General features: G+C 36.0%; 1 protein-coding gene across 2 annotated transcripts in view; it reads left to right on the top strand.

Annotated features, from left to right (window-relative positions):
• Nucleotides 1-23,653, top strand: part of snap25b (synaptosome associated protein 25b) — a 38,602-nt gene that overhangs the window by 13,280 nt on the left and 1,669 nt on the right. The window contains exons 2-7 of one of the 2 annotated variants that reach the window (XM_079385383.1): nt 7,278-7,408; nt 9,814-9,855; nt 11,571-11,619; nt 15,928-16,045; nt 20,024-20,140; nt 23,467-23,611. In XM_079385383.1, coding sequence (XP_079241509.1) covers nt 7,337-7,408; nt 9,814-9,855; nt 11,571-11,619; nt 15,928-16,045; nt 20,024-20,140; nt 23,467-23,611 — 543 coding nt within the window. In that variant the 5' untranslated portion in view covers nt 7,278-7,336. Of the gene's footprint in view, nt 1-7,277; nt 7,409-9,813; nt 9,856-11,570; nt 11,620-15,605; nt 15,721-15,927; nt 16,046-20,023; nt 20,141-23,466; nt 23,612-23,653 lie in introns of both variants that reach the window. The other variant, XM_079385384.1, reaches the window with a different exon arrangement.

Here is a 23,653-nt window from a genome sequence, read left to right on the forward strand (position 1 = left end):
TGCATTAAACTCTAAAAATGATATGAGTCTTGCATTCATTTTATTAGAATATAAACGTTATTATGTATATGTATGTATATTTTTAAAGTCATCTTATATCGCATGCAGTTGCAGACGAACACGATGCAGGACGACAACTGACTGCGTGATGTAGTCTATGAGAATGCAGTTATATGCCACTAAAATTCAAGATATGAGGTCAAAAAATGTACCTGTATGGGTTTTCGTCTTCTGTTTACATCATATGAAACAGTTTAGGAATATCACATGAGCAAGAGCGCATATTTCCCGCATATCAACCAACCGTTGATTCAACGAATCGTTGAATTAATGACTGAATGACTTGCTCATTAAGACAGTGTCTTGCCGCCACCTACTGGCAGTTTTAGTTTCATTTTTTAATAATAATAATAATTTCATATTTCAACATATTTTAAAAAAATATATATATTGTAATTTAACACCACAATGACTTTAAATGATCTTTTGGGGGTATAACTTTAGGCAGCGGCTATTTGCACTAAGTGTAAATAGCATATTTTTTTAGCGATAGATACTATTTACACCAAGTGAAAATAGCAGGATTTTCTGCTATTTATACTACTTATTGCAAATAGTGGCAATTATCTGCACCTCAGTATTGTAGTACATTATAAAACAGTACGCAATAATAATGTATTGAGTGTAAATTATAGTTTTAATTCAAATTATTAAATGGATGCCACCTTGTTGGGACAATAAAGCCCTCCTTACACCTACCCTAACCCTACCCGATACTTTTATTTTCAACTTTTTGATTATTTCCTTAATTTTTATTGAAAATAAATGCCTTTCTGATTCGATATGAGATTTGAAAAGGGAGAAAAAATTTAGGCAAAAGGCAGACTCGAACTCGCAGGTCGATCGTGTCAAAAAGCACACGCCTTACCATATACGCCACTGAAACTGATGTTGAACAGTCGTCTTTTTTCATTGTTGACTAGCCCAATCACACGTTAGTGGGCGGAGTTAGTGTAAATAGCCTTTGCCAACAAGGCGGGCTATTTGCACTTAGTGTAAATAGACACTCTGATAACTTTATAGGCCAAATTGATCAATTTGCGATTAATTTGATGAATTATCCAGCACATCATGTAATTAATTCGATTATTTTAATTGCTTAAAGGGATAGTTCACCCAAAAATGAAAATTCTCTCATTAATTACTCACCCTCAAGTCGTTCCAAACCCGTAAGACCTTCATTCATTTTCGGAACACAAATTAAGGTATTTTTGATGAATTACGAGAGCTCTCTGACCCTCCACAGACAGCAAGGGTCCAACACAATCAAAGCTCAGAAACGTAGCAAGGACATCGTTAAAATAATCCATGTCACATCAGTGGTTCAACAGTAATTTTACGAAGTTACGAGAATACTTTTTGTGCACAAAGAAAACAAAAATAATGACTTTATTCAACAATTCGTCTCCCCGTTTCACCCTTTTGGTGATCACATGCGTAAACAACATTTGCTGTTCTGTGTCAGCAACACCATGCGACAGTGCGTTGTAAACAACGTATCTGCGTACATATGTTGCATACGTTGTTTACGTATGTGATACTCTCCAAAATGGCACTAAAGGGTGACGCCAAGAAGACAAATTGTTGAATAAAGTCATTAGTTTTGTTTTCTTTGCGCAAAAAAGTATTCTTGTATAGCTTCGTAAAATTACAGTGGAACCATCGGATTATTTTAACCATGTCCTTGCTACGTTTCTGAGCCTTGCTGTATATGGAGGATCAGAGAGATCTTGTAATTCATCAAAAATATCTTAATTTGTGTTCCGAAGATGAACGATGGTCTTATGGGTTTGGAACGACATGAGGGTGAGTAATTAATGACAGAATTTTCATTTTTGGGTGAACTAGCCCTTTAAAAGCCCTGTAACGTTCATATGCAGTAGCAGAAATATTTCCCTATAAAAATATTTTTTAAATAATATTGATTTTGACTGTATGTCATTCATCATATGCTGTTGCTTTTTTAGTGTGATTTATTTCTTTTTTAGTTGTATAATTGCATAAATATCTCAAAGGCAGACTCAGCTGGATGCTGTTTATCACATATTGTAAATGTTCTGTGAAAATGTCAGATCACTCTGAGCACTGAGCACTTTTATATTCACAATAGCAGCTGAGTCATTAATGTGGTTTTGGTCTGTCGTTAACATTAAGCATCACATTGCGAGGGTCGTTTTTGCATCAGCTAGTTCTGATCAAAGGTGTCTAGGTGGAAAATCTTCTAAAACGTTGAACTGGAGGTTATTTGATGCAGAAATGAAATAATGTGTCCTTTTTAGTCCAGATGGATTTGATTATGGGCATCAAAATATTTCAGAACCAAGCCTTTTGAACCATGTTTTTGTTCGGTGCTAGCACAGGTCTTTATTTATAATAATCAAGATCCATTACCATCACATTGAATACTATGGAGATGGCAAATATTGTTTAGAGACAACAGCACAAACGTAATAACCATATTCAGAGAAGGTTTTTCTTTTTCTCTATTAAATGGACATACTGTATAGTTTTTGTCAGTTGTGCAACATAATGGCATGTTATCACTCATGAATATAAAAAGGCAATTTCTCCCAAATAAATAAACACTAGAAGACACATAGTATATAATAAAGCCATGTTCTTGTTTTCTATATGGCCAGAGTTCAACAAACCTGATCCTCAATGTCAAGGTTGCGGTATATATCAATCTTGTGCTTGTCCTTCACGTCAGAGGTGGTTTGCACTACACTACACTTGCCAAAGGGCTAAACGAAACGACCTTTTGCATGCTAAAGAGAAAAATGCAATGCACAGGCCCTTGTATTGGTGTGTTTATAGAAAACTCATTCTTATAGGCTGAATCCCTCATTAATTGCAAAGCGTGTAAGAGGAAAGTATCTCTATGATTAAGATTGAAGTTTATAACGGCTAGAAAATGTTTTATAGTTGAGTAAATTTTGTAAATAAATTGAGTATTATGCCAACGTTTTTTCAGTGCACTGTGATAAAAGTGATTTTTCGAGGTTGTAAATAAAATTATTAATGAAAGTAATAATATAAATTATTGGAGCACATTTTACAAGAAAACATTTCAGTTTCCTTACTTGATATATTTGTTACTTGCTGTTTGTTTGTATTATTTACTAGCAATTACATTTCTGAGTCAAAACTGTTTTTACAACACTTTTTCAGTGCAGTTTAAGTTTATGAACACAACAAATAAAACAAAAAATTACAGTAAGCCTCCGTGACTCAAACAGTAAAGCTCTTGCTGCAGGCAAGGTCATAGGTTTGATTCCCAGGTAAACCAAAAACATTGTACTTTGTTCCTTGAATGCAATGTAAGTGGCTTTGGATTAAAGCATATGCCAAATAACAGTGAAGAGTTTGTGATGCCGCCTGCCAAAATTGGCACTGATACATCAGTCCAGGCCATTTTCATGAAAGGAAGAGGAAAGTACACCCACAGCTGGCATGTTTGGGTGGCGATGTAGTTTTTCTCTCAGGGTGTGGATTAACTGTGGTTTGGCGGATAAGCCACGTCCTTGAGGAACAATGATTTACAAGATGGCCTGTTCATCCATGGCACTGTAGAAACAAGGCTGGAAGAAAATGCTTGCCAATGAGAAAGCCATTGCTCTTGTTCCTTATCTGACACATCGTCCATTATTAATGGAATACTGAATTAGGTTGGCTCAGGAGAGATAGTAATGAGTGAGAGATGGAGAGAAAACACGTCGATGAGACTGACGTCGTATACAGTGTAACTGGATCTCTAATTTCTTGTTTATCACCTGGAGAAAATGCAGTTTCCATTGTATTGTCTGAGATAAATCATACCAGTGTCCTCCTTAAAGACCATTCAAGCTCACTTCTGTTGGATGTTGGTTTAAGGATTAATATTTTAGGTTGCCATGTGCTCATATTTGCATTTTTAAGATCATCCTTGTTTTTTGCAGAACTGTGATTATGTTGTGTATTTAAATGAATTATGTATTTTTTTATCCTTGTGAAGATCCTTTGATCCTTGTGTGTTTCAAGCACAATATAAATCTAGATAACATAAATACATTTATATTATATATTATATTATATAAAATAAATTTAAATTTATATTATATTATATTATATTTTGATATATTATATAGTTTATATATATTATATAATATATTATTAATTTATAATGGATATATATATCCAGTTGCAATGCATTAAAAAACATTTGTACAGAGATAAATGCAATGATAAATGTTCTAATAAAACATTTCTGTGCTACATTGTTGCCACATGAGCTCAGCATGTTGCAGGTTCAATTCAGAAAGTGACATCACAAAATCAATCAAGCCACATTAAGCATTTTAGAATGTCCCAAAACCGTGCCTTGAACTAAGCACTGACTGTATTTCTTTATACTTGAGTCCAAGTTCAAAATAAGACTCTATGAACCTCTCCATTGTTAACATACAGAGCTGTATGAACCACTGCAAGCTGTAAAGTAAACAGTCCGAACTCAACTGGTTTTGCGAGAGAACGCAAATATCTAATATATAAATATTTTTTTTCTTTCATATGCGGTAGCCCACGCTAGTTTTTGTACTGCACGAATGTTACAACGAGCGGCTAAAAAGCTCTGCTTATTACCAAACTGACCAATCGGGGTGGATATTAAATTTGCATAACCAATCATTGCTTTGTAATCTGGAATCTGAAGGTGCAAAAAAATCGAAATATTGAGAAAATCGCCTTTAAAGTTGTCCAAATGAAGTTCTTAGCAATGCATATTACTAATCAAAAATTAAGTTTTGATATATTTACAGTAGGATATTTACTAAATATCTTCATGGAACATGATCTTCACTTGATGTCCTAATGATTTTTGGCATAAAAGTAAAATCTATAATTTTACGATTATGATTGTATAATCATACAATTGTAGCAATGGCTATTGCTACAAATATACCCCAGCTACTTAAGACTGATTTTGTGGTCCAGGGTCACATATGGGAGAATAATTATCAATACATATATGAACAAAACCTGCTCCAATAGTTTTAGGTTCGATTAATATTAATGTAACGTGTTAGCCTTTCTGAAATTACCTCACTGTTTGCCTTTGTTTGTCTGTTTATATCTTTATTTTTTATGTCTTAATGCTAACAATCATAATAGTGAAAATTTACACTATGTCCTGGTCACTATAAGCCATTTTTAGAATCCATCCATCAATTCCAAATCAAATTTGAAGATTATAGAATCAAACAGTACTGCATTTTAGATACATAATAGGGCTGTTGATAGTTCATTCATTTATTTCATTAGTAAAACAAAAGAGAGGCATTAGAACACAATAAAAAAGAAAGAAGTCACAAGAGTCATGCCACAGATCAGCAGGCTTTCGGCTTGACGCTCTGTATAAGTGTGATTCTTTAGTTAATCTAATTGTCTTATAATAGAAAAGAGAGTAAGTTAATTACTCTTGTTTTCTCTGGACCTCTCACCACTGGAGCGCAGAGAGAGAGAGAGAGCTAGAGCAGCCAGGGAAAAGATGGAGTATCAGAGATCTGCTGCCTTTTCCAGTTGGCGTAAGATGAAATGGCTAATGACAGGGAGCACTGGCAGCAGTTCCAGCAGATTTCGGGCAGTATATTTACATGACTTGATGCCAACTTACACTTGATTAAAGTAACATTGCATGGACTGGTGGTCATGTATTCCTGGCACCATCCAACCAGGAAAAAAAGTGTTGACTCTTGTTGTCTCTAGCTCAACTGGCACAATGCGAGCAATGCAAAGGTCATGCCTTTGGTTCGCAGATAACAGATAAAACGACTCGTTTGAAAGCATTATAAGTGGTTTTGGACAGAAATGTTAAATGCATAAAAGAAATGCAATGTATTGTCTGTTTAAAGACATTGTGTAGTGCTGCTAAAGTGGTAAATCTTGACAAAATCTCTGATTGGTCCCTATGTTGATCAACAGTAGGCAGATTACGCGTTTTCCATGCCAGGAGATGAGGAATATAAGGGAAACATGCCAGTGCCTGGATGCCAAGATGATGCTGCAGCCAACATGACACACTTGTGTCCAATGCTTTTCTACATTTAAACTAGATTATAAAAGCATCTTTATATGTTTGTGCTTGAGTTTCAGTGAAAATAATAAATTATCTCAAGGTACATGAGACACACTTGCATTTATGAAAGCATCCAAGACCCTTGATACAGATGGATGTGACATAGTATAATTTCAGTGAACACTCTAGAAAATGACCCTGTGGTCAGTGTAGATAGAGCATTTGTCTTTGAAGTCAACATTAAAAGGAGTTCAAGACCCATTTTACGTATGTGATTAGATGTATTTTTAGAAGATATGTAGGATGGTACTTTATTTTATCCATTATACATTGCTTTTAGAAAAAACAAGGTTAGTTTTGTTGACTTTAAAGGAATAATTTACCCAAAAATTTAAATTTGCTTACAGTGTAGCATTGCATCATTGTTCACCAATGGGTCCTCTGCAGTGAATGGGTGCCGTCATAATGTGAGTACAAACAGTTGATAAAAACATCACGGTAATTCACAAGCACTCCACATGACTCCAGTCCATCAATTAACATTTAGCAACTGCTTTTCACTCCACAAGATGTTAATTTATGGCCTGGAGTTGTGTGGATTATTGTGATGTTTTTATCAGCTGTTTGGACTCTCATTCCGACGGCACCCATTCACTGCAGAGGATCCATTGGTGAGGAAGTGAAGTAATGCTAAATTTCTTCAAATCTTTTCTCATGAATAAACAAACTCATCTACATTGTGGATGGCCTAAGAATACATTTTCAGCAATTCCTTTACATTTCCTGCATTATTTTAGCAGTAGCAATGAATTCATAATGTAATTCTCAGTACACATCTTCTATGTTCTCTTTCTATTTTGTGAGCTTTGAGTAACCTGAGTCCTTGAATTGATGAGTCAGTTCCTGAGAATGAGTCTAGATATATTGACTGCCATGCAATGCTTGCTCGATTATTGTCTTCAAATGGAAATAGAATGAAATGTAGAGATGTACATGCAATGCACGGCACTGTGTGAGTCACTTATAAATTCTGTTTGTTCATTCAACAATATATTATTGAACTTTTTGTGCATTGTACCACTGTACCAGATCTGTCTAGAATACTCGCTTTAGTGTGTCTTCTTTGGCATAGCCTAAAACAAAGCATTTTTCATTTCTTTTCCAGCCTTCAAGTAAGAGCTACACTTCCCATTTAGAGGCGAGTACCTCATCCCTCCAACAGCCATGGCAGATGAGTCCGACATGCGCAATGAGCTGACAGACATGCAAGCCAGAGCTGATCAGCTGGCCGATGAGGTAGGTACACCTTCAACATGCATGGGAGATACACATCTAAAAATAAACCCTAAACATGACAGCATCAGATTATAAATAGACCCATCCCAGCGTGAAGAAGAATGAGCACACCATGACTTCCAGACGGAGACAGAACCACTCTAAAGAGCATCTCTGAATTAATAAATCCGTTTTGTGCAAAATGAAGCAGCTCTATATTAAGACTTCTCATATATTTGTCATGGAGCAGTGGAGGCTGCTTGGTTAACACCAGGCAGAAGCAGTGGCGATGATCAGTGAGAGGTTCTCCACTTATTTTAGACAGAAACAGCCTCCTTCACAGCACCTGCCCAGTGGGGGTTCTGCACTGGCTTTGATAGACCTCTAATCACACAGGTCTCCTGCTGAACAATCAGAACTTTCACTCACAACTGCATGTGGGAGGAGTAACACAGGGGATTGACCGTGTCATCAGAACGCTAGTGCATTATTAACATGGCCACTGCACATATGTCCTTGATTGTTTTACTTAATTATATACTGACATAAAAGGAATAGTTCACCCAGAATTAAAAATTCTGTTATCATTTACTCAACCTCATGTCCTTCTAAGCCAGTAATCTAACAAAAGAAGAGATTTGCAAGAATGGTATCCTTACAGTTTAAATCAATGAAGCCCAAAACAACAATAAAACCCAGTTTCATTGTATCGATTTTTTTTCTCACAGAAGAAAGTCACGTGGGCTTGGAACAAACTTCAGGGTGACTGAATTTGTTTTTGGGTGTACTATCCTTTAAGAAAAACACATTTCATTTTTATTTTAATCAACGCTTAAATAATGCAATTTTTGTTTTAACACTTCTTATAGGTGAATTGTGCAATTAATGTGCCATTAGTGGCACTAAATGAAGAAAAACAAAAAACAGTTGTTTCCAAACAGGTGTCCAAAACACTGTCATCCACAATACCTCTGCATTAATCCATTAACTACAACAAAAATGATTACAAATCGTTTTTTGTAATTGAAATAAGGCTGGAAAAAAAATTATTTAATAAATCAATGATAAATGGAAAATTTGTGAAAAAGGTGAGAAATTTTGGCTTGGCAACTAAAAAAAGAGGTTTAAGTTGAAGTAATAAATGTAGTAAAAAATAAAGCAAAAAAAAAGTAGTAAAGGCAAAATTAGTAAAACTTCAACTAAAATTAAAATGAAAACTGAAAATATAAAAATAAAAGCTTATGTAAAATATTAATAAATACAATAATAGTATATAAACTATGCAAAAATACACTGTGCACTATGGAGGCCCGTTTCCGCCACTGAATAAAAAAAATTCAAAAAGGTTATTGCGACTTTAATCTCACCATTTTTTCTCGCAATTTTTACTTTACATCTTGCAATTCTAACTTTTTTCAGTTTGTATCTCACAATTCTGATATAAACTCGCAATTGTGTGAAATGAAGTCAGAATTGCGAGCTATAAACTCGCAATACTGACAACAATATTTCTTTTTTTTCAACTACCTTTTTCTTTTTTTATTCAGTGGCGGAAACAGGCTTTCATAGTCTGCAGAATGTCCTATATTGAAAAAATAGTTGCATGTAATTTTTTATGTATGGTGACATGCAACAACTGATATATTTGAAGTTACGTAAATGTGAAAATAGACTAAAACTGGAGCACTTCACATGCACAATATATGCAAAATGAAAACCGGACTTCTGAAATCGTCTGGTTAATTTGAAGCATTCACAAACAAGCCAGGATGCTTGCAAAAGTAAACAAATGTTTTCCAGAGGCTTTGTAAAATTAAATAGCATCAATAAACAAGCTGAGATAAAAATTTACTTGCCAGCTAGTTGACTGTTTGTCTTGAAAACTTGTCAATGACTAGTGCATTAAAGTGGCACATGAGACAGTATTAACACTGAAAAAAGACACCCTTCACCTTCAAAGCCTCACAATGACGAGGTGGTGTATGCTTCCATGTGATCTATGGTATGACTCTAGATGATAGCTCTCTAAAAAGAAAATCAAGATCTCAATAATGATCTTTAAACCCAGCCTGGTATTGAGCATTCTGTGGCGAGGCACAGTCATATTTCTTCAGCTCAGATATATACACTGGACTGGAATGGGAGAGCTTTAAATATTCATGAGTGGATAATGCTATCTTGAGCTTTCTTTGAAGGAACAGAAAGGAAAGGAAGGGGAACACAAATGGCTGTACATTCAGCTCAGTCTGAACTTGACAGCCATTAGTAACATGCTGTCGGAACTGACATTATGAACATTATGGCCTTGTACCAACTGTGGTGCTCGACACATAGTATTCAAAACACGAAGAACCAAACAACAAGCAGGAGCATATTAGCTGTTGTGTGCATTGTGGGTAATAATAAGTGTATTTTTCTTTCTACAGTCTTTGGAAAGTACTCGCCGCATGCTGCAGCTGGTCGAAGAGGTAAGATATTGACTTAACTCAGTAAATAGCAGAAAACAATCATGCTGTTCTGTCAATATATTCAGTTACATAGATGCAAATATAGACTGAAGTCACATATCTGGAAATGGCACACTGTGATCACTAGGAGAAATGCAGCTCGTCGGTTTGGCTGTATATGAAAAGCCGTTTTTACACAGAGTTTGGTGCGCTGCTTGTTTTCATGGCCACTGAAGGTCAGAAATGGAGACGGTGAAATAGCACCGAATTTCCGCTCTGTGATAAAAATCAATAATGATTTCAGAGTAACTCCATCTATGTGTTACTGATAGGGCAGCGGCGAGACACGGGAGAGAAAACGAGTCTTTCTAGTGTCTAATAGGGATCAAACACTCCTGACCCCACATGTGGAGATGAAAGATAGTGTTGAGAAAAAATGGTGGTTGCTTTGGCATTATAAAGATCAGAAAACTTTTCGTTTTAGTGTGATAGCAAGTATAAATCATATTGTTTATTTGGTTTTTTATTAAATGTTTTCTTCACCAAGGCTACATTTATCTCATCAGAAAAACTATAAAAACAGTACTATTGTAATACATTATTGTAATAATTTTAAAGAATTTTAAAATCTATTTTTACTCCAGTCTTCATTGTCACATGATCCTTCAAAATCCATTCTAATATGTTGATTTGGAGGTTAACGAAAGTTGTTATTTAAAAATAGTTGTTGTTTTTTTGCAACTATGTTTGTTTTTAAAATCAATTTAATGCATCCTTGCTGAATCAAATTATTAATTTCCTATAAAAAGAAATACAGAATCGTATTGTTAGTATAATATGAAAGTTCCACAAGGGTTATTGCAATCAAGATGCATAATATTTTTTATTTCTTTACATTAATGGTTCTTTAAAAACAGGCCCAGTACCAAGTTTTGTGAATTACATCTTGAAATTGGTTATCCAAAGTCATGAACAAATCATTCTCCTGCTTCATTTTTCCCATTGCTGGAAGAAAATTGCATACTTGGCCTGCTAATGAACTTCAAAAGTTAGCGGGGCTGAACAAATATAATGTTCCCATCTGGTTCTTGCATCTGATTAAACGCTTCCAGTTTCCATTATGCCATATGTCACTTTGATTAAATGAGTAAATGCACATACCTGTTATTATTAGTATAAAATGAGTTGACAGAGCGGATAAGATGAGGATATTTTAATATATTAAGTATTTATGTTTGTTTTTTATTAAATATAAAGAATCCTGTAGGTACTTGGTGCTGTGATAACAAACCTCAGCAGTGCTCAATCATCTAGTTAATGAGGTGGTGTGGGATTCGGAATAAGATAATCAGCTGTTTTATTTAGGTCAATAGAACCTGCATGCGCCTCCGAGAACGACTCACCATATTGCATACACACATGCTTTAATACCTTCAGAGTTCAATCCAGTGCTCTGTTTACAGTTCTGAGCTCATTTTAGCTCCATACTGTCTGCCGCCTCATTGCCTTCTTACAATTACCTGCCAAATGAATAAAGCGCTCTTGAAGAATTTCAATAGTTGTAATACTGCTATGCACTACAGTCTGTCCTCTGCTGAAAAGCTTTTATTCCCTGCTGTTCTTCTCTTATTTTATATCTGACCTAAATATGTGTGAATCTCTTTCTGTTCACCTGTAGGCTTCTCTCACTTGTTTATTTCCTCATTTCTCTTGCTTTGCCATTCTTGATGGATTAGAGTAAAGATGCTGGTATCAGAACTTTGGTTATGCTGGATGAACAGGGAGGTAAGTTACGACGGAAAACACATTATGGAATCATTTAATGAGGTTGTGCAGTAAGTCATTTTTATTTGCTTATTTGAACTTGACTGTCTATAGGCTACTTGTAATACTTTGCCAGATGAGCTGTTTTGCAGATTAATTTAGACAATTATAAACATCAGGCCGTCATGTCAAAAACGATGCTTTGAGAGTCATGTAAAGAGGTAAATTGAACGATCGATGTTGCTGGTAATGACAAACAGCTCTCCTCTTCACCAGATGAAATATATCTGTGTACAATCCCTGGGGCGAAAGACTTTCCAGTTAACACTCAATGCTATTTGAGGATAATTAGACAAACATACTCCCTTCCACGAACAGCATAAGCATTTTTATGAAAAGTAAAACTATAATTGATTTATCAATGATGTGACTCAGTTTAATAGAAACAGTAACGTCTCTATTGACAAATTAAGCCTTTATAATGCTTGAGGCTTTATTCGAGTTTTATGTGGATAATAGGAAGTGTTGAGTTCCTTTCCACATGAAAGAGAAATTTTAATTAGTCTGTCAAAACAACATACAGCCTTTCTTCTCGTTGTGTTAAATTATGGATGTTGTGTTCCTCAGACTGCCTCAGGACAATCCATTTCCTAGCTTAAATGATCCCACCACCTTTCTTGCCTCCAGTTTTAGAGCAGAACAACAGCACGTCTCATAAAGCTGTGCTCTGATTGCTGAATGTAATAGTCTGCTAGAGCTCAGAAGGCTTCCAGTTAGAAGTCCACTTCAGGAGACATATAAAGAATGTACCTTTTTTAACTAAAGAACTACATAAAGTCAGTTGTCTAACTCAAGGGCACTGCTATGGTAGCTCATTAATATTTTTTTTAGTATTTCGAACGTACAACCTCTGGCAGCCTACAGTGTTAACTGTCCCTGAAGGTATGGTACCCCATCTGTTTTATTTACAGATAGAATATGTTGAAACACCAACCAAGCACAAATTTAAATTTATTTCAATGTTTGAAATCAACTTCACTACCAGGAGTGGGGTTTGAACCCACGAGGACATACATCCATTGGATCTTAAGTCCAACGCCTTAACCACTCGGCCATCCTGGTGGCTGTTTTTTTGTGCTTTAGTTGTAGAAATTGCTTCTCCAATATGCTTTTTGTAATCTCTATGAGATAAAGCAGATTTTCTACATTTGTGCATAACGGAAATTACATTTGCTGCTATAAGTGGGGTTTGAACCCAAAAGGACATTTGCCCATTGAATCTAAAGTCCAGAACATTAACCACACAGCCATCCTGGTTGTTTTTGTCAGGTGGTAGTTGAAGTGACTGCTCCTCTAATATGGTTGCAAAGGTCTGTTTTCTGTCATTTCTAAGACAGTAGAAAAGATATTACCAGAAGTAGGGTTTAATCCCCCAGGACATTTGTCTATTGGATCTTAAGTCCAACACCCTAACCACTTAGCAATTCCGGTCACTTTGTGATGCAAAAACCCTTCTTTATTCCTTTTAGAGCATTGGTCAACTCAATTCCTGGAGGGCCACAGCTCTGCACAGTTCAGCTCCAACCCTAATCAAACACACCTGATCCAGCTAATCAAGGTCTTCAGGATTACTAGAAACTTCCAAGGTGGTGTGATTTGGAGCTGGTTGGAGCTAAACTCTGCAGAGCTGTGGCCCTCCAGGAACTGAGTTTGAGACCACTGTTTTAGAGATATTTCAAAACCAGTTTTGAGAGAGACATTTGTTGGAAACACAACCAGCTGCATTACTGGATGCTACTCAAGGAGTGGGGTTTAAACCCACAAGGGCATTTGTCCATTGGATCTTAAGCCCAACGCCTTAACCACTCGGCCATCCAGGTTGCTTTTATAGGGTGTAGCTTTAGAAATTACATCCCAATATTCCTCTGGTCATCTCTATAACATGAGGCAGATTTTCTGCAATTATTCATAACAGAATTGACATTTAGGGTAGAGTGGGGAAAAACGCCCCCCCTTAAGGATTGTGTTATTTTTTTTAGTGAAACAAAAGATAAATGTGTTCAGAAAAGTTATCATAGTTTTAGTGACAATGGCATAAATTATAAACCAAGTGTGAAAAATGTCCAGAGTTTTTATGTTATTAGATTTTTAACAGAAATTACATTTGTGCCAAGGGGGCATTTTAGGGGGCAAAACGCCCCCCCCCCCAGTCTGACAAAGCAATTTACTTTAAACATTTACAGCAAAATCAGATTACAGGCAGTTTTAGCTTAAAATTAAAAAAGAATATAATCAATAATTATGACTTACAAAATTATAATAGCACACATATTGACTTCATGGCAGACATATTGACCTACCTGCTCTCATCTTGAGTTTTTGAGTACCATTTGCAGACATTATAATTAATGCAGAAATAATTCTGCTACCAGGAGTGAGGTTTGAACCCACAAGGACATTTGTCCATTGGATCTTAAGTCCAACCATCCTGGTTAGTAGTAGTTGTTTGGAAAGCCACTAAAATAGCTCAGTGGATGCACCACAGTCTGCGTGCCATCACACTACTGGCTCAATCCTGGTGTTATTCTACTTAAGATACAAAAAAGTGAACATATGCTTCATATCACTGTCAACCAATGATGAGACGAGTCCCCCACCGCCTCTTTCTCGCCTCCTTCCCCCTCTTTCTTCAGTCACGCTGCTCTTGCTCATGGGATTAGAAGCGAAACCCAATTAGCCATTTGGCTTGTTGTTGGTATGTGGTGGAAACCTCACACTAGAGTCTAGACCCTGTCAGTTGTATTTAAACTAGCTAAGAAGAATACAAATCGTTCAGCTTTCAAGCTCAATTAAAGACAGATGAACAGACACTTAAAAGTAAATCTTATTATCATATTTGTTCGTTTTTATAAAATTGCAACATCTGTTGTGCTCCCCCAGGGATTTTACAGTTTTCTAAAGCCCTAAATGAATGTGTATCCCTTCAGTATGTTTTTCATTTCAGTTCATGAATGATCAACCATTACATTCTTCAGTTTACTTCCCCTTACCACACAATAACTAATATTTATTATTTATTATTATTTTTTTGCTTTTTGTTCTGTTTCTGATCATCTTCTTTCTTTCTCTGCGTTTGCTCTCGAAGTTCACACGTTCATAATCATCCTGACTGTTTCTTTTTTAATTTAGCTCAGACAGTGGTGGCTCAGTTACAGTGAGCAAGTGCCCAGTGATGCCAAGCATTCATGCCAACAACCACTGGATTCCCTAAAGGCTCAGAAGAGCATCCCTATTACAAAATATTAGCATATGCTTTTTGATTTTTAAAGGGATAGTTTACCCAAAAATGAAGTCACTCTTATGTTGTTCTGAACCTGAAACTTCTTCCATTAAATGATTATGATTCTTATATAGTGCTGATTTTCCCCATTCAATTTCATTATCACTCTTAAAAATGAAGGTTCCAAAGGGGGTTTTCACAGCAATGTAACAAAAGAACCATTTTTGGTTCTTTAAAAAATCTTTCACTTTGGAAAGAACCATTTTTTCTTCGTGTGAAGAACATTTGAAAAATCTAAAGGACCTTTTATGGAATGGTCCTTCATGAAAATATAGATGAAAAAAGTCTCCTTTTTGTGTTTTATGGAGGACAAAAAACGGGGTTTGGCACAATATGAGGGCATGTAAATGACAGCAGAATTTAAATTTTGGGTGAACCATTTCTTTAATTAATGCCGTAATTTATCCAAGGCAAATTGTCAAGTTGAGTACAAATTAAACAGGTAAATGCATGTGGGTTGAAAAGTCGCTTTTTTATTTGCGTATGTGCTACGCCTCATAGCCCATGTTCTCGCCACTACCTAACTTAACCATCCACCACATCATTCAAATGTCTCACGTTTTGAGTAGATGTGTTTCTGGACAACTTAGATGTCATTTGTCAACATCGTTTGTCTGCCAGGATGCAAAGTCTCATTTCATTACTGTCACCCCTTTGTCCTGACCAGAACAACTCGAGCGTGTTGAAGATGGCATGAACCATATCAACAAAGACATGATGGAAGCTGAGAAAAGTTTAAAAGATGTAGGCAAATGCTGTGGACTTGTATGTCCCTGCGACAAGTAGGTACTGGTGAAGCGTCCAAGGCTCTCACCTGTCTGCTGCTGTCTGACTGTCTCTTGTCACTGTGAATGTTTAAGCTTCTCTCTTTCTTTTTGTCCCTCTTTTCCTCCTTGCCTTGCCTTGCCTTCCCTTTCTCTTTCTCTCCTTGTTCCTTTTCCGCACTCTTTATTTCTTTTGGGGGTGTAATTGACTAATGTTTAAATCAGAGCAACTGGAGCGCATCGAAGAGGGAATGGATCAGATCAATAAGGACATGAAAGAAGCAGAAAAGAATTTGACGGATCTAGGAAATCTCTGTGGTCTTTGTCCATGTCCATGTAACAAGTAGGTGATGCCTGTCGCCTGCCTGCCTGCTTGCCTGCCTGAACCTGACAAATAGGAAAAAAACACACGTGGCCAGCTTGCACGCTCGCTCTTGCTCGCTCCGTAGCTGCCACTTCCCCCCACTGCGCTCTGCCTGGACTACTTCTCTGTGCATGGGGATGGTGGTAGAGCTAAGTCTGTCTGAGGCACCACTGGTTAACCCATAGTTGTAGCTGTAGGCCCTGCTCTCTGCCGGCTGAATGCGCAAATATGCTGGGCTTTATGCTTCACTGATCTGTTGGTCAAGGACTGTTGTTCGTAAATGTTAAGTGCCTGCTTAATATGCATGTGCTACTTTTTGAAATGCAAGAATTACACACTCCTTGAACGAACTTTGTGGACCACAGATTAGAATTCACGCTTTATTTATTTGATGCTGGCAGAGCTGGCTTCTTACAAAAGGGTTTCCTGAAAGGCAAAGCATGTCACTGCATATGGGTAACATGGTGGAAAATGTTATCTTGGCAATATAAACGGCCTGTGTAATTGATTATAGTACAGCTTATTACTAATAATGTGCTATTCATACCTTAAAGGTGCACTAAGTCATTTTTTGTTCTGTTTAGAACAGTTCTAGTCTGCAAAATTTGATTGATTAAGTGACGCTCCAAGAATGATCAGTCCAGTAGCACTGGGATATTTCTTTGTTTGTATCATCAATGTTCGTGTGTTACACAGACAATCCGATTTTTCAGTGACTCCATCAGCAGGTTGTCACTTAATCATTTTTTAAATGGATTTGTTAAAAAAAACTGATTAATTTAGGGACAATAAAATGACTCTCTTTGAGAGAGTCACTTCATTTTTAAAAACAATTCATTCAAAAGCATTGATTCATTCAGGAACAAAACAAGTGACTCTCTGTGAGTGAGTCACTGAATCATTTACTGAAATGGTTTGAGAGTCACCGAATTGTTGATTCATTAATACAAATGATTAATCCAGGAACCAAACTAGTGACTGCTTTTAAGTAAGTCCTTGAATCATTTTGTGATCTGAGTAACTAAGTAACTAATTAACTAAGCAACAATTCATTCAAAAACACTGATTTAATCAGAAAAGAAGCAACTGACTGTCAATATCAGAGAGCCATTGCTGATACAGGAAACAACAGTATAATCTTGCAGAACTGTATGGCTTCAAACATGGCTCATCCAATCAGAATAGAGTACAAACTTCTTGCTTTTTAAAATGGCATACAAAGATTATTAAATGTGTACATGGTTCTATACATTGTATAGGAAGATAAGTCAATGAAGTAATTCATAATGCTTTGTGTAGGAATGGACAGTCACTGTTTAACATATTTGCTTGTTTCTGTTTACATTGTAATAGTGATTTCGCTGATTGATAGATATTGTTGGAGGGTTGTGGGTAGGTTAATTCTTTACTGGGAGTTTTTAAATCAACATTAAAATGATTTGTTAATTAAAGTAAAAAATTACTTGGTGCACCTTTAAACCTTATAAATGCACAAGCACATTCAATCAAGTTTTCAGCAGTATCCAAGTGGTCACAGACATCGGTTCTTATTATTCTCTGTTTCATAAATTGCAAATATTATGTTAATAATATTCTGTGTGACCATCTCTTGCATGATGGCGCAGGCACTGCATAAATACTCATGTGAGCAACTGTCACTGGCTGAAAAGTGTTGAATGGTCATCAGCGGTAATGCAGGCCATCGCCAAACGCCAGTTGTTTGATGAAGTATTTATGAATGTTAACTAATGGGTAGTTTCTTATTCCTTTTATGTATTTGGGGTTGAAATAATCAGAGTGTAACAGAGCAAAACAGTAAATGTATTTTTATTTTTTATTTTTTTACTTTTAAAGTCAACAGGAAAGGCAAGTTTGTATAATGAATATTCAAAGGGAAAATGTCGAGTGGGAGCTTGATTTTATGCATCGGAAATTGATCGGATTGGGAAACTAGTCTTTTTTTGATAGTTGGCTTGATTAGAGGGCCGAAAAGAAAAGTCATTCAAGGGTGATGCAAGTTATTACATTTTGATGAAAGATAATGAATCATGCACAGTATGACAAGAATGTGTATTAAGAAGGTAAACAAGGTCAATTTTGATTTCATGTTGACTTTAAAGCTTGTGCAGATGAATGTAAAGGAGATTTTGGCTTACCTCAAAACTTTTATTCATGTTTCTTTTTAAAGACACGCACCTGTGTCTGTGTCAGTAAGGATTAAGGTCATGGCTGAGTCTCACTGCCTCTGGTCAGAGCTTTTCATATCAGCTCCTGTAGTCACAATGGCAGTGGCATAAGGCGATGCGTACCATTAAATCTCCATATACTGTAGAAACAACCCTATCTTACATAAAAGGTTGAAATTAAAGGTAATAGCTTATAGGAAAACACCTGCATTGCTTAGAGAGTTGCTGTGAGCTTTGTTCAGACAAGCAAATCCCATTTTTAGGTATGTATGTATCTGGACCTCAAACCTGTTAAAAACAAGTTCTTGACAAGCCCAATTCAATTCAATTTAGTGTTTAAAATCAAATTCAACTCAAATTTCAAAATCTGTTTGTCTGTTTTTTCCATATTTGGCACATGAGTACCACAGGAGCTGAGGCAGAACTTTCCATAAAAATATCGGGTTGTTGATGTGGGTAAACTAGAAATGTTTCGGGCCCTGTGAGGGGGAATTATAAGGTCCATTATGGTACAGCCTTCTCAAAGAACCTGTGGGTGGGTGGGCTCATCATTAAAAAATACATATATGCTGGACCTCTTGAATTTTAGCAACATTTCTCTTGGAAGAAATTCTCTTGGGATCATGTGACACTTAAAGGGATAGTTCACACCAACATAATTTACTCACCCTGTGCGCGTTTTCATCTGTGGAGCACAAAATAAACTGTTTCTGTCTAGTGTAAATCAATGGCAGTATTATTTATATACTGTTATAATATTTATGAATATATATTTAATTAGCTTTTATTTTCATGTTTTCATTTATATTTTTTAAGATTTAGTAATCTTTACATTTATTAAGCTTTTATTTATTTTTATTTCAGTTTCAATTGATGTTATTTCAATTAGCTGCCAGGGCAATATATTAGATTTTTTTTTAGTCTTTCATAGTATTTATTTTTAGTTAAAAAAAACATAAATAGTATAGTGAACAATAACAGCACTATGTGCTTTAGTTATATGGACAAAAAAATACTGACTCATTTTTCTGAGTATTTTCTTATGTGTTCCACTGAAGAAAGAAGTTTGAAGTGACATGAGGATGAGTAAATGGTGGCAGAATTTTATTTTTATCTCTTTAAGTTACTATGGTCACTGTTATGTACTGGATATTGACTGTCTGAAGAAGCAGGTCTGATTTCATCACTTACAGAATCAGACTGGATTTGAAAAATGGGTGCAGTGTGAACAAAGCCTTAGACCTTTACTGTATGCATACTGTTACTAAACAGTCTAATTCCCTTCCCTGCCTGAATGCAATGCATTTTACTTCTTATGATAAATGCTTTTGGTTTATTGATTTCATTAAAAAGCTAACATGCTGTATCTTGTTTAATGAACAGACTTGATATGATTAGAATAGGTCTCATCTGTACTCTCACTGAGAACATGTTATTTCTGAATGCTTCTCTTTGTCTCTTCACCTTGATAATTGTTGTGAACCTCCTCTAATTAACTGTCACGTCTCCATCAGTGTCTATGTAATTGTCTGTCACACCCCACTGTACGTGATGTGTGTACGTTAGTTCCAGGAAAGTGTTGTTCATTTATTCATGAGCACCTTTAGTGCATGTAATTCCATAACATGCAGATAATCCTGACCACCATTTCCTGTTTTAAGTGTTCTCTATCTGCATGTAATTCCTCTCAGTGCATGTCTAGTGCTTTATAGTGTTATTGAACACCGTTCGGTTTCTCACCCTGTGTCTCTCACATCCTGTGGTTGTTCAGGCTGAAAGGTGGTGGCCAGTCCTGGGGTAATAACCAGGATGGGGTGGTGTCCAGCCAGCCGGCCCGTGTAGTCGATGAACGAGAGCAGATGGCCATCAGCGGAGGATTTATCCGCAGGTCAGTTATTTAGGAGAGATTACTGCAAATACAGTAGAATTCAGTGGATTTTGGTGAGTAGACTTTTGAGAGAGTCCTAATCTTATATTTTGACAAATTACGAAATTTGTCATTTTATTCTATAAGCATGTTGTTAGCATCATTTGATTCCCAGGGAATGCATAAACTGTAAAAATATATACCAAAAAATGTATGTGTAACTTGCTAAAAGTGCATGCCTAGGCCTATCTATCTTTCTATCCATCTATCCATCTATCTATATATATATATATATATATATATATATATATATATAGAATATATATATAGAGAGAGAGAGAGAGAGAGAGAGAGACAATTGTCACACCAATTTTTAGTACGGAAATGCAACGATGCAACAAAAAAGCAATATTATTATTATTAATAATAATAATAATAATAATGTTGATAAAATCTTGTTCATTAATGTAATGCAAAAATAATTATAGGCTATATTTTTAAATAGTAAAATATAATTTAAAAAATTACTGTATTGAACTAATATAATGTGGTATGTAAAGTTTAGTGTGCAGTACACTGTAAAAATGATTTTTCGAAGTTGTAAATAAAACAAAGAATATTGGAGAATATATTTTTTTTTACAAGAAAATACTTTTTCAGAACTTTTTTAACTTCGAATTTTCTGATTTAAATCAATGCAGACTTGATTTCAACAGTTTCCGAGAATTTACTAATTTATTTTAGTGTATTGTTAGGTACAATACAAGGGAAAAAATGCAACTGAGAGATTTTGAGAAGATGAAAGCAGCAGGAATATTCCAAAATATTTGGAATAAAAATCAAATCATAATATAAAGTCATGATAGCCGTTTCTCAATATGCGTTCTTGTCTGTACTTGTGGACTTATGAAACATCATCAGTAGTCGCCCAAGTACAAAGTTCACATCTAGCGAAGTACAGTTCAAATTCCCAGATGTGTCCTTGCTCCGCCCCTTTTATCAAGGATGCATCAAGAGGTGACTTGTGCGAACTTGAGGCAGCGAGGTATCCCAGAATGCATTTCGCACCAATCAGCAAGCGTTAATGGCGGAGAGGAAACCCCGCAATATTTTCATAATATTACTGTTATTGTGTCATGAAATGTCGTTCTAAGAGTATTTCAGGCGAGAGAGTTGTTTAAAACTCAAATCTGCGGTTTATTTATAAAAATAGCGCCTATTTGAAAATTTGCTTCACCGATTTCGGAGACGTGAGCTCCACGCGATCAGCGGGCACTCAGTGCTCATGTATCCGCCGAGAGCTGCCTCACCACGGCTAGTCCTTCTGATATTTGCAGCTGGCTCTGATGTCTCTGTAGTGGTTAAACATGAGTTAAAATTCGTTTAGGGTAAATCTAACAGGCGAGCTTTGGTCTCATGACTCTATTATTTCTTCCAAGTCATATCGTTTTTGCTGAGCACAAAGTTATGTTTCATAAATTATTTATTTATTAATCGTAATGCAGCGCTGACTTTGTTAATGTTGCATACATTTAAATGAATTGTTTGCTTTTGTCTTTATTTCCTATTACATAAGTCTGTTGAAAGCACCCTTATTATACTTTATACTTTTATAATGGCTGTTATTGTTCATTAAAACTGACATTTAACAAAAAAGGCAGTTGTGCTTGTCATAGCCTATTTTATTTTATTATGCAACAGTGAAGATAATCAGAGTACATGTGCACATATTATCTGAACCACATATTAATGTTTTATATTTTTAAAATGAAAACAAAAAGAGGGTTGTGTTTTATATTTTGAAGAAAACGATAAGGCATTGGTGTTTGAAATCATTTTGTTTTATTGGAATGCGTGTACGCGTTGCATGAACCACATTTTTGGAGATGGTCCTCACTGCAGAACACAAGATCCAGGGGATCCAGAATCCACCTTACATATACCTGAACCTATCCGTCTCCACCCCCTGATCCCTAAACCTACCAATCTACCAAGTCTGAACTACCGAGGATGCAAGTCCGAACTTTGCGTACTTGGTATTGAGAAACGGCCTTGGTGTTTACTATTGCTATTTGTTGCTATGGTTACAGGCATCACCTGCCAATTAGAGCAGTGTATTGACTTCAGTTACCTGTTGATACAGACATTTTTCGATCGTTAGCTCTTGTCTGCTGTTGTGTGGACAGATCAATTTGAGCGACATGTTAGTAAATACACTTGTCACTGTGTGAGCGAAAGCTAATTGTGCTGTGGTTGTGTTCATCTATCTAGTGTATCAGCAGTAAATACACTGCGCTTCATTTGTCAGTGAGTCACAAGGATCTCTATAATTGTCTGCAGAAGACGAATGTCCGCTTTGTGCCAGACTGTAGCTTCAGGCATGTCAGGAAACCACTGAGCTGTTGTTGGTCCACTGTCTCAAAATATCCCCTGTCAGTCCACAAACAAAATGAAATGTTTAGCTAGAGTCCATATACAACTTAATTGTTTTAGACAGTTGTTCTAGTCATGCTCGTGTAGACAGAATCCATGGGTTAGGTAATGTGACGCCTACTGTATCATCATGTGCTTAATGTCCTTTTTATTGTCCTGTACAACCTGTCAGATTATGAAAGCCTGTTTCCGCAACAGATTAAAAAAATTTAAAAGATAATTGTGACATTTTTATCTCACTATTCGGACCTTATATCTTGCAATTTTGATATAAACTCGCAAATCAGTGAAGAAAAGTCTGAATTGTGAGACATACACTTCGCAAATGCAAGAAAAAAAGTCAGAATTGTGAGATAAGAAGTCACAATTTTTTATTTCATGGCAGAAAAAACAACAACAATTGCAATATGTAAGCTCAGAATTGTGAGATGTAAACTCGGAATTGCACCTGAATTCAGAATTCTGCGTTTATAACTCGCAATTCTGATTTTTTTCAGAATTCTAAGTTTACATCTCGTTTCTCGCTGTTTTGAGGAGTTTATAAATCGCAATTTGGACTTTTTTTCTCAGTTCTTCTTTTTCTCAGCTTAATTAACACAATTCTAATGCAATTCTAATGCAGTTAACATCTAACAATTCAGTTTCTTTTTCTCAGTTCTGAGAAAAAAAGTCAGAATTACAAGATATAAGGTCTGAATTATGATATAAAAATTCACAATTGTTTTATTCTGTGGCAGACACAGGCTTCCATAGACAGATGTTTTACTTTATAAAGACATGTTCCTGATTCATCGGTGCATGTTAAAAATGGGTTGCGAATGCATTTCCATGTTGACTTTAATGTAAAAATCATCCTGAGGATATCTCAATCAGTGCTCTCAATAAACCCAGCCTGTTTTTTTGTATGTCTTCAGGGTAACAGATGATGCACGAGAGAACGAAATGGATGAGAATTTGGAGCAGGTGGGAGGTATCATCGGTAACCTCCGCCACATGGCTCTCGACATGGGCAACGAGATCGACACCCAGAACCGTCAAATCGACAGGATTATGGATATGGTAAGATCATGATATTGTAATACTGGAGAAATTATTACTCAA

The sequence above is a fragment of the Barbus barbus genome, assembly GCF_936440315.1.
Source record: "Barbus barbus genome assembly, chromosome: 30".
NCBI lineage: Eukaryota > Metazoa > Chordata > Actinopteri > Cypriniformes > Cyprinidae > Barbus > Barbus barbus.